We start from the raw sequence: 16,724 nt of genomic DNA on the forward strand, positions 1-16,724 counted from the left end.
TCCCAAAAAAAAAAAAAAAAAAAAAAAAAAAAAAAAAAAAAAAAAGTGCACCTTTCCCTGCAAAAAATGATCATCTACAAACAAAACTAAAGAAGTGCTAGGAATCAAAAGATAGAAGCCATATTTTTCTCCCTTACAACTCTGCTGGTTACTGAAGATCTAAAAAGTTTTCAGTAGCATTTACTAAATGAACTAGCTCATCATGCTTTTTCCCTATTTACCTACAGAAGTTACTTTAAAAAAAAAACATGCACACAAATATTATTCATAATTACAGACTTTTTTTCCCCCCTGACCAGTTAGGGGACTGCAACCCTCAGCACAGTGTGGTCTGCACCATGCTCAGCCAGTGAGCGCACTGGCCATCCCTATATAGGATCTGAACCCGCGGCCTTGGTGCTACCAGCGCTGCACTCTCCCTAGTGAGCCACAGGGCTGGCCCCATAATTACAGAATCTTACTAACTCTTAACCAATATGAGTATACAGAAAATGCAGGGTCCAAAACTTAAAGAGCAGTTAATACCTGAACTGGCAGGAAGTGATGGAGACCATGGAGTCCCTTCAAAAAGGGAGTACAGTGATGTTTCTTGGGGGGCCATCGAGGGATTGAGTTCTGCTTTGGAGCTGGTGGTCAGGTTTTTCCCATATACCTCATTGAACATACTGTTATTTGGGTATCTTTCCTGAAAGACATGACAATCAAGTTTTAAACTCACTCCAAGGGAACAAAAATAAGAAAATGCAACATCATGCTCATGATGTTTGCTACACCTTAAGCTTTTCTCAGCAATAGAAATTTTTGAAGGCTTTTATTTATTTTTTGTTTTTTCCACCTTCCTGTCCAAATTCATTTTCCCCTTTGCTCTCTCTCTCTCTTTATTTTGCTATATGTAAATCACCCAGGTTAAAAAGTGTGAATAATTTATTTGGCTGAACAAGATAGCCCTAAGGATTTCAATATTAATGAGAAGTCAAAGGGTTGAAATTCATAATGTAGAAGTCACTAGTCTGCCTCAGTCAGAGACAAAGAAAAATCAAATACGTGGAAGACACCAATATGCGGAAAAGAAAGAGAAAAACAGACATTGAAATAGAAGAGGAAAGAAAACATGAGGCTACAATAAAAGCACAAAGCAGGATTCTTAATTGTTTACCCACCTGATTGAGAGAGAATCCAGTGAGGGACAGGAATGAGGATGAATGTGACATGAGCTCTGAGGGTTTCTCCAATAAAGATTTCTTCACAGTCCCAGAAGAAAAAGTAAAGTTATATCTTCCATTTTTAAAAATATTAACCTTATTATACTATAGAACTAAAATAAAGGACTACCACTTAAGCATACTTGTATTTGCCCATCACATACAATATAAGGCTTAGAAGTCTTGAATTCAAGTCTGTTAATACCATGACACAAGTTAAGTGCCAGCTGCACAGGTGAGTCAGACAGAACCCCCCTTTATTATTATATCTAATCTAGCACAGAGATTCTGGCAGGAACCCTGAAAAATAGTTCTGAGTCCCTACTAGACAGGAACCTCCAGAATCTTCTTGTCAATAGCTGCATTTAAAATAATCTCAAAACAAGATGGTGAACTATTCTAGCACTGTTTTCCCCCAAACTTTTAAAACATTAATGTTGATGAATTTTAAAAAGCCTCTTAAATACATTTGACAACTCGTTTTGTCAACATATATCCTAAGCAGCTCTATTTGCAGTATAAAGATATATTAAAATAATTGCTAAAATTCAAGATTATATTTATTGGCCCTAAGAAAGTTATAGGGAAAAAAAAAAAAGCTGAATCTCTAATGCACATTGTCATTGCACAGTTGGTTAACAAAACATTTATTAGACACCTACTACACGCAAGGCCATTTTTCACACATTATATCGTTAACAATGTTAAATACAAGGAAGGGTTACAGTAACGGTTTTTTTCACTGTTGTTTTTTAAACACACAAAAAATAAGAAAAATAGACTGAAAAAAACCCCACTTGTTCCACCATCAGCTCCATTTCAATGGACATGTCAGGGGTAACAGGAACTAAAGGATTAGAAAACAAGTGAACAGAAAGGCACTACCTCAGTCCCTCAAGCCACTCCAGCAGAGAAGCAGCAGGAAAGTAAACGTGCAGAGGCAACAGCACAGCAGCTGGGCCTCCACAAGCCTCCACTCCCAGTCATGGCACTGCCATGGTTTAAGTTTCCAGGAGATCTTTTACTGCTGCTAACTTGTAGGAGGCCTCTACTGCCATTCAGCTAGGCAAATTCTTAAGGAAACTTTCAGCGCCAGGGATGGCAGCTATTGTCATGAAAGCTTTTATACCTTTATTTCTCCTGATACTAAAATTGATGCATTTTAATCTTATGAATGTTTTCTTGTCCTGTATTAGTGGAAAAGAAACAGCAAGAAATAAAACTCAGAATCTGTTTTGTTTTTTATTAAGATGTAGTGAAGGGAGGGAGGAAAAAACCTTATAGCATACATCTTTGTTCCCAACTTTTATACTCCCCATCCTTACAAAAATATCACGTAAACATTGATGAGTATATAGAACGACATTCTTTGAAATGTAGGCTGGGTTCTAGAAGGTTATTTTTAAAGGACACTACTTCTAAGATTTTACTTTATGTTATTCTAGTTATTTGCCTTCACATTCACTCATTTATGGCACTTAAACAAGGTTTACAAATAGAATCCTCTTCATTTTTACTAATTCTTTCATGAATCCAACTCTGAATTTAGATAAGGGCTCTTTCTGGGTTCAGTTTAACAAACAGAAGCGAGCCACATACTGTTCAATAATGTCATTTAAAACTCTAGAACACATATGAAAAAAATCTCAGTGTTCCTAAGCAAGACACTAAATGACACTTGAAATTTCTGGGTTTAGATGGAAGTGCGACTGGAAAAATGAGTTAATTTGCTAGCATCACACCCTGCATGTGATCAGCCCTGCAGGATGCTTTCTAGATAACACATATAACCAAGCTATGACTCTATAATTTGGGGGAACTATGGAGCCAGCAATGTTTTGCTGTGTTCTATTACCATTTTAAAGTTAGTTTAGGCAATCAGGAAATATGCTTTACACTTCTGTAAAGAAAGAATCAAAAAGAGGAAATCAACTATTCCAAGCACTACAAGCCTCAGAGAAGCCACTAGGATTAGAACATGAAGCAGAATTACATCAAATACATACAAAGAGGCTTCGTCCAGGAAGAGAGGCGAGAGGCCCCAGCAGAGCTGGGTAAAGATCAGGAGGGTTAGAAAAAATCAGCTCTTCCTCTTCCTCCAAGGCAGCCAGACTCTTTAACAGGTCCGGAGGAAGCAGAGGGGAGCTCTTGGGATCCTAGTGATAGAAAGGATCACAGTGAGATGCAGTAAGGGATGACAAAACATGAAGTAGTGGCATGATTAGGTGGATAAAGGTAACTAAAGTCAAGGGGAGAGAAGCAATCAACAGTGAAATAGACGGTATTATGAAAAGGGGAAAAGGCTCTGAAATGCAAAAGCAAAGTTCACACAAGGACTGTGGTGGAGCAAAATCAAGACAATAGAAAGAAGCAAAAATACTGACAGAGTAGAACATAGGTAACATGGCTAGTGAGTAAAACAATTCAAAGGAGCAAAATGATTAGTATATCTTGTGCTAACAAAGAGAGATACAGCTCTTTTAAAAAGTTACACACACACACACCTGTTTCTCATGAATAAAAAGGGCAAGGAAAGGGAACTCCACTGTCCAAGATAACTGGCTGACTTTGTTCATCTCAGAAAGCAATTTGTTTAAATACTCAATAAACTTATTTTTAAACTTAGATGATTCAGCTCACCTGAGAGGAGCTCTTTGTCTCAGAATTCTCTAACATGCTGTGTTAAGAATTTCTGCATGTAATTTCTCTGCCAGACCATCACAGTTCAAAATCAGTTACAGAATTCTTCAGTTTCCCAAACTAAAACATACTGTGCAATTTTTAAGAGAAGACCAAGAGCTGCACCAATTATTCAGCAGCACTCTATAGTACTAATGAATCAGAGTGACTTTTATAACATCAATTTGGGAAATTCAAAAGATGCAACCCCAGACCTATCTCCAAAGTGCCTAATAAAAGAAAACAACACAAACCTCAAATGACATCCTGGGCACAGAATCCTGCTCTGGACGGAAGACTCCTGGTGACCGTTTGCCCCTGCGGTCTATACTTGCTTGCTGTGCCATTACAGCTCTGTTGTCAGCCATGCTGTAGGAAGAATCCCAGTAGAATTCTGGGACCTTGACTTCTGAGGGATTATGGTTATATGGCTCCATGGGGAAAGGCTTCATTTTTTTCTCTAGAGGCTGCTGCTGCATTACAGGAGGTTGCAATGGCGGCTCAAACAGTTTTATGGGGTCTTGGGTCTGAAGGTAGTAGGACTGTTTCACAGGCATGATTTTCCCTAATGGACCTTGAACCTGAGGAGGATTCCATAGCTGTTTGGAGGCATCTGCCTGTTGATACTAAAAAAGAGATGCCTGTTATCAAGATGAGAATAAAATGCAACGTTACTTATAACCAATGCACAAGAATCACAGAATGAACCTGAGGGATTTTACAACCAACAAAACTCCAGGCAATGCAGCAATTTCCTTTAACCCTTTGAATTTTTTAATACACAGTGCTTTCTGGGAACAGATTTTGGGCACTGAACTCATATTGTCTTTATATTCAATTACGTAAGAGATTTAAGAAAAGAATGAATAAATATGAGTGTGAGAGTGTATGTGTTTCCCCCTTCTGCTTCAAGTGCTGTGGGATGACATTTAAGATTGGTGTCACATCTATCTTAGCACATCATCAAGATTATGATACTAAGGGCCGGCCCGGTGGCGCACTGCTACAGTGCGCCGCTTGAGAGCGCGGTGTCGCTCCCGCTGAGGGTTCGGATCCCACATACAGACCGGTTCTCGCTCACTGGCTGAGCGAGGGGCGGGCGCAGCACCGAGGGTTGCGATTCTGTTGCCGGTCCCGGTCCAGTACGGATGCGACACTGAGGGTTGCGGTCCGTTGCCGGACACGAAAAAAGACAAAAAAAAGGAAAAAAAAAAAAAAAGATTATGATACTATTTCCCTTCTGTAGTTTATGTTCAAATAGGTGAAAATTATTTACAGAATATCTTTTTTCTAAAGCTGATGATTAATAGCAGAAAAGAATGGTAGTTAATATCTAATATATTATCCTTCACAAAACATGGAAAACATTTGAACTTTACTAAACAGTAGAGAGAATACCTTTGTATTCCCACAATCATTACAAGTCTAAGCAAGAAGTATCTTCAAGGCCAAACACTGAATCATTTCAGCATCTCCCCTTATTTCAGATAGACAGTACACACAACTGTAACTTACCTGCTGGAATCCAGAGTGGTGAGGCGGGCTTTTCCCCAGAGCTGGCACAGCTTTTGTAGGGGACTGTTGTTGCTGAGTTAGAGTTTGAACCTGCAACTGGCTTGTAGACTGTGCTGTTGACTGAGCTGGTAAAGATTTAAGGGGTTGCTGGGAAGGTGGCTGTGATTGTTGAGGTCCCTGGTTCATTGGCCCTGGTCCAGAGGGCCGTTGCTGGCTGTAAGGAATGTGGGACTGTTTCCCAGCTTGCACCTGGTTTCCTGCCGGAGAGTGAGCTGTAGGCTGAAGAAAGGTTCCTGGGACAGAAACACCAGCTGGGAAGGTGTAACCTGAGCCCATAGAAAATGCCACAGGAGGGGGGATAACATATGTTGGGGGTGGGAACCCTTAAAAAAAGAAAAATACAGCTTTAGTTCTAAAGAAAGGCAAAAAAAAAAAAGGGGGGGGGGATTCTTAACACATTATAAAAGTAAGAGATCCACCATACTGTCAATCTTTAACTTGATTTTAAGAACTCAATATAGACTATTGACTACTTTTCTTTTATCCACCAAAGTAATTAATGTATTCTAAAGATGGCTTCTTACGTTTAATGGTAGGAATTACTTCACGGGAACAAACATACACTTGTATATAAACTACAGAGAAATGGCTCAAAAATAATTTCATAAACATTATTCTATCTTTTAACATTATGGCTTAGTAATGTCAGTACAACAGAGTATAAATTACTCAGTGAGTGAACAGAAATTCCTACATAGATGGGATTAAGGAGAAGAAATTTCAAAACACATATTTACCTGGCCGGCTGGGAAGAGGAGGGAAAGCTCCATGGTGATGAATGGGGATGAACTGGGAGTTACCTGCTTGACTTGGGGTTTGAGTTACAGGTGTTTTCCTGGCTTCAGATACTGGAGTCTTTCTTAGTTCTGTCTGGGATTTTACCTATTACCAAAAGCAAAACTATCTATAATAACCTGAGACTCAAATGTGTCAGAAAGAAGCACCTACTTCTAAGAAAGTATTTAAAACCTCATTATGTCAAAAAGTATATGCTGAAGATATTTAAATTCACCTGCTAAAAATGGAAAAATCAAAAACAAAGTAGCTAACTGCCAATAAAAAATATAAATGCTCTTAGTTTTACTAATATAATTATTTTGCTTTCACATAATCACAAAAATATTAAATATGGAAAGGACCTTAGAGCCCATTTGTTTTACAAATGAGACACCTGATGCCAATTTACAAATGAGACACCTGATGCCAACAGGTTAAAAAGACTTGCCTATGATATTAAGCTGTCTGTTAGGGGGCCCAGGGTTCTTTATATTCTAACTCATTAAATAGCATACATGAATTATGAATTAAAAATGACTACTAACCCCCAGGTGAGATACTTTGACCCTCAGTTTACTTTCATCTGGGCTGCCTTAAGTATACCAGTCAGGCATCTACCCTCCACCCTGCATGTAACGTTATCACCCTTCAGAATAAATAAGAATACTTTCAGCAGTGAGGAAAACGCCAGAACAGGCCCTGAGATCCTATACATGGAGCCAGAGAGAAGTAGGTGCCATATGCTCTGCTCAAAGTTGAGCAAAATGAGGGAAAATACATAGCATTTATAGAAAATTTAAGATGAGGCACACAGTGTGATGATATATTGACTATTATCAGGCTTTATCTAATCATGTACAGGCAGATTTGAGATGGATGAGGGACTGGAAAGGAGATTTTTCTTCAGTCTGGACCTTACTGGGAGAGAGTTACATCTGAGAATGGAGGCAGAGCGGGCAGGAAATGCTGGACTCTCTGTCCCTAAAACACTGGTCCTTTGGCTTTCTAGTTCATTTGGATTTTCTCCTTGCCTTTCCCCAGCACCTCTCTCTCCATGCTTTTTCTCAATTTCTACCATGTTTTTCTCTGTTTCTCTCCCTACTATTAATCTTAAAATGAAACTACTATCTTCTTATTTCTCACTTTCTCCAGAAAATCCTATTAGGGAACTACATTGAAGATACTGTTTATTTATAAGCAGTCTTCAACAATGTAACATTCCTTATGCAAATGTATATCAAAATGTGTTAACAAATCACAAGGCTGCTTAAGTATTTAATCAAACATTAATGGAATTAACAAAACCAGCACAGAATAAAGACCTTTTCTGCTTACATGAAATCATCTGCATGTCTTTGGAAAGGTGTAAAAAACACAGTCACAAATAACTGAGCAGTGTTTATCTTTTCTCAGCAAGAGGACTGGATTCTTGCTTTAAAATTTCCCATGAGCCAGGATAAATATTAAAGTGATATAATGCTACTGGCTGGGACAGGTATAAATGTCAAGGAAAAGAGCCTCATTTTTTTTTTTTCCCAAAAATATATTTTATATAGTGAACCTGAAAAAAAGCGTGTAAGCCTTAATATGGACTTGCTTCTGTTGGATCTATAAAAGACCCCAAATCCCTATAACATTAACAAATGGTAGTTACATGTTCCAAAGAAAATATAATCCTATGTAGAACTGATGGCTCTGTAACTGGGGACTTCAAACCATTTAAACTGGGGAAGAATGACAAAAATGTCAAATCAGGACCGACCCCATGGCTCACTCGGGAGACTGAGGCGCTGGGAGCGCAGCAGTGCTCCCGCCGCGGGTTTGGATCCTATATAGGGATGGCCGGTGCGCTCACTGGCTGACCACGCCAAGGGTTGCGATCCCCTTACCAGTCACAAAAAAGGACCAAAAAAAAAAGTCAAATCAGGTTGAGATTTTTTTTCACTCACATTAATTGATTCCCAGGAACTGATAAAGTTAACTGTCTATCATAGCTCTTTAAATAACCTAACTATGCATTCAAAGAATGCACTTAAATTTCCAGAACGGCCAATTCTCAAGACTATAGAAACAAAGTGAAAATCTTGCCTTTTGTGTGAGCCTTCCTCTACCTGCTTTATAGTTCAAATACAGCTTACCTGCACTGCCACATTCTGCTTTCCTGTTTCCTGTAACTTTTCTAAGGTGCATTTCTTGCTTTCAGTTTTCCTCTTGTTGTTGTCCTTCTTTCCATCATTCATAGTTATAGTTATTCCTTTGCTACAGTCCCTTCTCACCTCTTTGGGAGGAAAACTTCTTCCTTGGTCTCTGTTCACTTCCCGTGGCTTAATGTTCTCTTTGAAGGTGACCATTGGTTTCTCTCCAGTGTCACAGTTGTTGCTTACATTTCGGCCCGTAGACAGCACTGATTTCAGTCCTGGGCTCCCGTCTGCAGCCAGCGACTCTATCACGGATGTTTCTTGCAGAATGAGGTTCTCTTTGGCTTCACTGGGGTCTTCCAGTATTAACTCTGGGATTTCTGTGATAAACAACAATTTCCCTACCTCATTTTCACACTGAATCAGCCTAAAAAAGTAAAAATAAATCCATATATGAAAAACATTAACCTAGAAAGCAATAACAACTGAATTGTGTATGGATCCAACAGAGAATATATATATTACCAGCCCTAAAAACTACAGAAACAGCAACATACAAGAATGTGGATTCTTGTAACACATAAAGTAGTTACGTAGACACTCAGGTTCTCATTATCATACTTATCGCCACAACATATTCTTCTACTCTTTAATGTTTCCTAATAATTACAGTTACATTTACTGAGTACAGTAAATTACAAGACACTAGTTTAGGCTTTGACATGTCCTGTAAGGTACATATTATATAATCCCTATTTTATAAGGTATAGAAACTGAAGCTCAGAGGTGAAAAGTTCAATCAAACAATGCAAGCATTTAAGTGCCTACAGTATGCAGAAAAATAAATACAAAAATGAATAAGAAATAGTTACTGGCTTTGGAAAGATTATAATCTACTAGGGAGACTTCAAGGGCACAAACCTGGGAAACAGCAGAACTAGAAACTGAACTCAAACCTACTTGATTCCAAAACCTGTGTTCTTCCCACCTCTGTTTTGTATTTTACCAGCCGCTAGCACCATCCTGGTCTGTCCTGGCTAAAACTGACCACCAAGCCCTTGGCAATACAAATTACCATGACTGTGAACGTACAATTCAGTTAGATTTATACAGATGTTTATAAATGAAAGCAGAGGCTCATGATAAACAAGTGCCCCACCCCCGCCCCTGGGATGCCCCCTGGGGGGGAGGGGACCACGGGGAGGCCGCTACTGCTGCTGAAGGCTGTTGCTGCCAATGTTCCCAGGATGCCCTGAGAGGCTACCGCCGCCGCTGCTGCTACTGCTGAGGACTGAGCTCGTGTCATTTGCCAATGGCTCCCAGGATCTTTCCCAATTACCTAGCGTGGACCTGCGTGTGAGGGGTCTGGTGACCCAGCCTGGTATGTGAGGGTGACCCAATCTATATAAGTTTGCAGGGTCTGAGCCCCAGCCCTGATAATACAAATAGAAACTTAGTATAACTAAAATAATGAAACGTTTTGGCCTAGCCATACAACTGGCGTAGCTATTGCTGTGACCCAACAACTGGCAAGTAATGTAGCTATGGCCCTAACCTGATAATATTTAATTCCCTTTTTTGAGATTTCCCTTCTAATTTTCAAAAGTATATAAGGCAGAATTCAGTGAATGTCATTTGGGAGAAGCAATTTTCTTTTCATTCCATTCTTCTATATTTTCTTAAGCACTTAGTATTGGGATTACACAGGAATTAAAGGCATGATATATATAAATCCATCTCATAGCAACTAACTGTCACCATTAGTTGCTCTTATGAAAATAAGATACAGCTGGGACAGATCAAGGGTTCCTCTACATCCAACCTTGATTCCTGTTAATTTTCCTTTTTTTTTTGTCTTTTTTCGTGACCGGCAACGGATCGCAACCCTCAGTGTTGCGCCCGTACCGGACCGGGACCGGCTACGGGATCGCAACCCTCGGTGTTGCTCCCGCACCTTGCTCAGCCAGTGAGCGGCCGGTCTGTATGTGGGATCCGAACCCTCGGCGGGAGCGCCGCCGCGCTTCCCAAGCAGCGCACTGCAGCAGTGCGCCACCGGGCCGGCCCGATTCCTGTTAATTTTAATCTTCCATTCACCAGCAATGAAATGAACCTATCACAGCTGCCACCTACCTGAAAGAAGGTCTCAAAGCCAAGAATCCTTGTAACTCAAACTCTTCTGGAAGTGGTGTAGCTAAAAAAGGGTGGAAATCAAAATTTGTAAACATTTTAATTAAAATACTGTTGTCTGGTAGAACACTGCTCATTAAATGGGGAGAAAAGATAAAATAAAATACAATAACTCACCCGTCAAAACCCTGTATGTTACCTCTGGGTCCTAGACATTCCCCTAATACTCATCTAATACTCAATGTTGTGGAGGATGGATATGATGGACATTTTAAAAATCAGTCTTAAAAATTCATTGCCTTGGATCCAGTAATCCCAGTGTTTAGACTACCTATCTCCCTCTTTTTTTTTTTTGTTGTTTGACTGGTAAGGGGATCGCAACCCTTGGCACAGTGTGGTCTGCACCATGCTCAGCCAGTGAGCGCACCGGCCATCCCCGTATGGGATCTGAACCCGTGGCCTTGGTGCTACCAGCGCTGCACTCTCCCAAGTGAGCCACGGGGCCGGCCCCCTACCTATCTCCTTTTACTCAAAGTATTGAATAACAACATTTGACATCACTTGGGAGCTTGTAAGAAATGCAGAATCATGGGCACTATGCCAAACCTACTGAAACATAAACTCTATTTTTAAAAGACCCAAGTGATTCATTTGCAAATTGATGCTTCAAGGGCACCGATCTAATGTAAGAAAAATAATCAGAAATGAGGGGCCGGCCCGGTGGCGCACTGCTACAGTGCGCCGCTTGGGAGCGCGGTGGCACTCCCGCTGAGGGTTCGGATCCCACATACAGACCGGTTCCCGCTCACTGGCTGAGCGAGGTGTGGGAGCGACGCCGAGGGTTGCGATCCCGTTGCCGGTCCGGTACGGGCGCGACACTGGGGGTTGCGATCCATTGCCGGACACGAAAAAAGACAAAAAGGAAAAAAAAAAAAAAAAAGAAATGAGTCAAGCTAGAGGTTGTTCAGTGTGGCATTATATATAATGGGGAAAAATTTAAAGCCATGGAGAGTGAGTAAATAGATTATGGCAAATCCAGAGGACAAAATATTATATAGTCAGTAAAAAATCATGTTTTCAAAATGTTTAATCTTTTCAAAATGTTTAATAACAAAACATTCTGACAGAGTAATGTTGTTCACATTATTTCATTTTTTTTTTAATAGTTAAGAATGAGGAGGAAGGGAAGAAGATGGAAAAAATTTGAAGGTATGGCATTCTTTGGACTCCTATTCAAATGTAGCTAAATGAGAATAAGCTGCCAAAAAAACTGGAAAATCATTACCTCTTCTTCCACCCACTTCATCAGCGTAGAGCTCAAAGTCACTTCTGAGATACTGAATTTAAAGTCAAACACTTATCACCAAAAACTTATTTTTCTCTGGCCTTAAATCCACCATTAGTGATAGAGAACCACAACAACAATACAAAGTTAGGGAAGCCCTTACCATTAATATTCGAGAGATCTTCCTCATGCGGATGGAAGCTATTTAGAAGAGAAATTAGCCAGGGCCAAATGCTGTAAATTAAAAAAATTTTCAGATTTTATTTTTATACGAGAGAAATGAGAACACTAATAAGCCACGAAAACGATATCTATAGGCTCTGAACTCTACAGACTTTTCCCTACTTCAATTTTTTTAAAGGCTGTATAATTCCCTAAAACATACACCAGAAAGCTCAAATTTCCACGATAGAGACCTGCTGTATAGATCATTTCCCAGGCTCCTAATTTAACAGTGAAAATAATGTCAGTTTTAAACATTGAAAATTGAGATTTACTGAGAAAACCTTAAGCAGAGAAACAACATATTACATTACAGAGTTTTCACATACATTATCAGTTGTAGAACCCATTGTTAGTTCTTTAATCTGTGACAGGGTATAGTTATACCATACTCAAATCACATTCCCTGTTCAAAGTGATAAATGATGCCTTTTTCTTTGCGGTACAAAAAAGTCCACATTGTTAAATATCCTTATCTCTAAACTCAGTTTCTGAATATTATTTTTTATGAAAGCTTATACACGAAATATTAGAACATAAACTTTCCATTATTAGACAGTGAATTCTACATATATAAAAGGGTACTTCAAAAAGTTCATGGAAAGATTCGTATTATCTTTTAATTCCATTTTTCCACAAACTTTTTGAAGTACCCTCATATTTGTTAATTGTATTATTAAAGTCCTTGGTTCCTGAATGAGGTATGTAAAAGTCTCCATTATGGATATAGATTTACAAATATCACTTTACATGCAAACATTAATATCAAAAATTCCGCTGTATTTCAAACATTAGAATAATCTGTATGACTAGACAAGATTTTTTTTAAAGAGAGACAAACACAATTGGTTTGAAATTTGCTGGGTGATGGACGGGAATGCTGTGGGGTGAAACAGCAATACTGATAACTTAAAATAATTTGGTTTTGGCTTGAGAACAATTACTTTGATTTTCCTACAGCAGATTCACCTATTAATCATTCTCTACTAAAGGTAATATTAAGCTTATCTTTAAATACATAACAACCAATGTTGATTAAAAAAAAAAAGCCTGGGGTGAGGTGTCCAGTATAGAGAAACTGGATGCAAATATCTCATCATGGAAAATTGGAAGTTAATGACTATTTCTGATAGTTGTGTACTCTGAAATATGGAAATATGCTACTTAAAAAATATCAAAATATATATAAATATATATATAAACAAATATTGAAGAATAAATGTCTGCTACAAACCTGTGGGGATATAACAAATTGAAAGAGATAGTTAATAACCTAAAAAAGAATATTAAACTGGAATCTCTTTATGCAACAAATACGAGGTTTCAAGAAAATAGATGCATAAAAAGAGCATGAGTGGATGACTTATTAATATATTGCTTAATACATCACTACTTCATATATTTATTAGCTTAAGATAGTATTTTTTCAAAAAGTATGGGGGAAAATAAGTTCTAGAAATTGGAAAGGCCCAGAAACAAGAAACTGAGAATTATTTGAATACACATGAAATTCTGAGTTAAAAAATGTAGTAATTGTTTATCCATTATTTAAAAGATATAAATAAAGATAATTACTTTAATGTATCAGACACATAAGGAAAATTTCTTAAAGTAATACCCCATGCTAGTCTTTAAAATAAGTAGTAAAGCATTTTAGATAGAATGAAATGCCTACAAGGGCATAATTCTAAAGATCCTGATAAATCTGATAGGAGGAAGAGGGAAGAGTGAGTGACAAAAAAAAGGAGGGGAAAAAAGGTTTGCAAATAAAGCTATTCCATCTGGTTGAATATCCTTTGCTATGATAAGAAATGGGAATGCACAGAATGAGCCACAAGAATCTCTGTACAGAAACCACAAACAAAATAAAAATAAAAATCCCTGCCCATAAATATGAAAACTCTATAAGCAAATGGTAAAACACAGAATTCTTCTTTCACAGCAAAATTTAAAAAATTTATTGGAGCAAACATAAGAGTACAAAAACTCTATAGCCTGAGTTAAGAAATAAAAAATTTTTGCAAGAAAACAATGTCTGAAAATCTGTATTACTAATACCTATGCTAACATTAAAAGGAGAAGTATAGTGTGCTGTGCTGTTTGTAAACTCTATTCATGGCAATGTCAAAATAAAGGAGCTTACAGTTAGGTGAGAGAAAAAAGGAAAGATAATTATGAAGTAGAGGAATCACAGGATCTTAAATGTGGCTAGGCCATTTTCTAGGTTGTAATCTTGGTCAATGTGTACATGCTCGGCCACAAAGCAGAAATTTCAGAGGTTTTCCTTAAACTCACTATCAAAACATGCAGGGAAGGAACCTCCTACTCACTGCAAAGCTATCTTGCAAGTATTTATTCCTACGATCAAAGGTACACTGAAAGTTTTCATTTGTCACTGTAGAATCAATAGTTTCTAATAACTCAAAATTACTTTGAGTAGACATTACAGAGAAAATAATAAAAATTAAAATAACTTGATTTTAGGGCTGAGCCCGTGGCGCACTTGGGAGAGTGCAGCACTGGGAGCACAGCAGCGCTCTCGCTGCGGGTTCGGATCCTATATAGGGATGACCGGTGCGCTCACTGGCTGAGCACGGTGCGGCCAGTCTCAAAAAGGACAAAAAAAACAAAAACAAACAAACAAAAAACTTGATTTTAATCTTCTATGCTTAAAATAAACAAATATATTTCAAATTGGATATTACTGTATGGCAACATCAAACAGTTTATGTACAGAAAATAATGGAAGAAATAAAAAATCTCTTCCCTTTCACTCTTGAACAGAAAACTGGGGCATACTGTAATGGATAAAAAACGAACTGATTTTGTCTCAAGTTCATTTTGAAATGTGAAAAATGCCCCTTCCCCAGGATGGCAACTGGGAACAGGGGAGCGCACAGGGAGTCACAAATCCTTAAGACTATGCCTCACATGAAGAATGCAAATAAATAAATGAAAAGCATACAAAGAGGTCTTCAGCTCAACTTCCAGAGCGTAAGCAGAAAATACAAAGTCTTCCATTGTTCAAATGTTGTGCTTTAGAAGGCAGTTTTTACATGTGTATGAATATCAAACAAAGCACACAATCTAACATGAAATTCTAAAACACTTACTACTGTCTTTCATCCACCACTGCCTCCTGAAAGACCCTAGGTCTGAGTCTCAGCCAGTCCATGGAAACCTTGACTGCAGGAAGGGGATAGGCATTGTAGGACTCCTCTTGAGACTCATTCTGGAGAGGACACTTGCACAGGATGCCAAGAAAAGACACTTAAAGAAAAAATGTATTCAGAAAGCATAAGACATTTAAAACTGTGTACTAGTTCAAATTAAAATATCATTATGAGCCTTCTGCTGTATTCTGTTTAAAACTTAAGTGTCTTACAGCTTCTTTCTAAAAAGGCATTTTCTTTCCCATGTTAAAAATGTTATAGATACAGTTGATGAGGTTGTGTCAGCAGATAAAAGGACAGAACCTGGGGTTCAGGCCTTCTGATTCAATATTAAGAAATTTTAATATGTCACTTTTTATATGTCCCTGTGCTTTGCTACACTGATGAAAACGCCTAAGATTATGCCTTTCAAAGAAGGTGGTATGTGTCAGAGTTAAATGATTTCATACTCACTAAAGAGGGCCAGCAACTGTGTCCAACACAGCTGTTCATCTTGGCTGTAACTATGCTGCTCTGTTTCATTGCTAAAGTCACGAAGGTGATGAAGTTGAAACAGGTTAATGACAGTGACATGAACTAACTGCTGAGAGTTGAAAGCTTTTTGGAATAGCAGCCTCTGCAAAAGAAGAAGGAATAGAAGGAATACTACATATATTAACAAGAACAGGAACCATCTTTGATACAAGAATTAAACTGGCAGTGTGTATTTAGAACTACATAGGTAACAGAATTACAGATGAGTACACTGTTTCACTCTTAATCCCAGTACTTTAATTGGGTCTGATGTTTCCCAAACTGACTCTTTGTCTTGAAAAGAATTAATCCAGACAACATAGAGTTCTTGAGCTGTTTGTCAAACAAACCTTTTTCCCCAAAGAAACTGTATATTTTTAATATAACCTGAGAAAAGTTTTGGGGGTCCACCCATAAATTTATTTATACATCTTAATCTATTGGAAGTTTTTTTTTTTTTCCTTTTTGTCTCTTTTTTCGTGACCGGCAACGGATCGCAACCCTCAGTGTATCGCCCACNTTTTTTTTCCTTTTTGTCTCTTTTTTCGTGACCGGCAACGGATCGCAACCCTCAGTGTATCACCCACACCGGACCGGGACCGGCAACAGGATCGCAACCCTTGGTGTCGCGCCTGCACCTCGCTCAGCCAGTGAGCGGCCGGTCTGTATGTGGGATCCGAACCCTCGGCGGGAGCACCGCCGCGCTCCCAAGCGGCGCACTATAGCAGTGCACCACCAGGCCGGCCCACTTTTTTGAACTCTTGATAAACAAAGCATGACTTCCAAGATTATTTCTAAAATTTACTCTTTCAAAGGCTTGACACATTTAAAGAAACTTATTTATAAACAAGATACAGCAAGAACATATTCTGGGGGCCGGCCCGGTGGTGCACTGCTACAGTGCGCCGCTTGGGAGCGAGGCGGCACTCCCGCCGAGGGTTCGGATCCCACATACAGACCGGCCGCTCACTGGCTGAGCGAGGTGCAGGCGTGACACCAAGGGTTGCGATCCTGTTGCCGGTCTCGGTCCGGT

The 16,724-nt window shown here is 38.8% G+C and overlaps 1 protein-coding gene across 1 annotated transcript in view; it reads right to left on the bottom strand.

The window, feature by feature from the left end:
• Positions 1-16,724, bottom strand: part of LOC103586650 (protein SMG7) — a 46,743-nt gene that overhangs the window by 3,876 nt on the left and 26,143 nt on the right. Inside the window, exons 9-20 of the mRNA XM_008567948.1 lie at positions 15,632-15,794; positions 15,119-15,275; positions 11,885-12,017; positions 11,784-11,835; positions 10,502-10,562; positions 8,372-8,798; positions 6,194-6,338; positions 5,397-5,779; positions 4,136-4,507; positions 3,209-3,358; positions 1,161-1,241; positions 526-685 (exon numbers count right to left, since the gene is read on the bottom strand). Of these exons, the coding sequence (XP_008566170.1) occupies positions 526-685; positions 1,161-1,241; positions 3,209-3,358; positions 4,136-4,507; positions 5,397-5,779; positions 6,194-6,338; positions 8,372-8,798; positions 10,502-10,562; positions 11,784-11,835; positions 11,885-12,017; positions 15,119-15,275; positions 15,632-15,794 (2,284 nt within the window). The remainder of the gene's footprint in view (positions 1-525; positions 686-1,160; positions 1,242-3,208; positions 3,359-4,135; positions 4,508-5,396; positions 5,780-6,193; positions 6,339-8,371; positions 8,799-10,501; positions 10,563-11,783; positions 11,836-11,884; positions 12,018-15,118; positions 15,276-15,631; positions 15,795-16,724) is intronic.

The sequence above is a fragment of the Galeopterus variegatus genome, unplaced genomic scaffold (genome assembly GCF_000696425.1).
Source record: "Galeopterus variegatus unplaced genomic scaffold, G_variegatus-3.0.2 Scaffold358, whole genome shotgun sequence".
NCBI classification, from domain to species: Eukaryota; Metazoa; Chordata; class Mammalia; order Dermoptera; family Cynocephalidae; genus Galeopterus; species Galeopterus variegatus.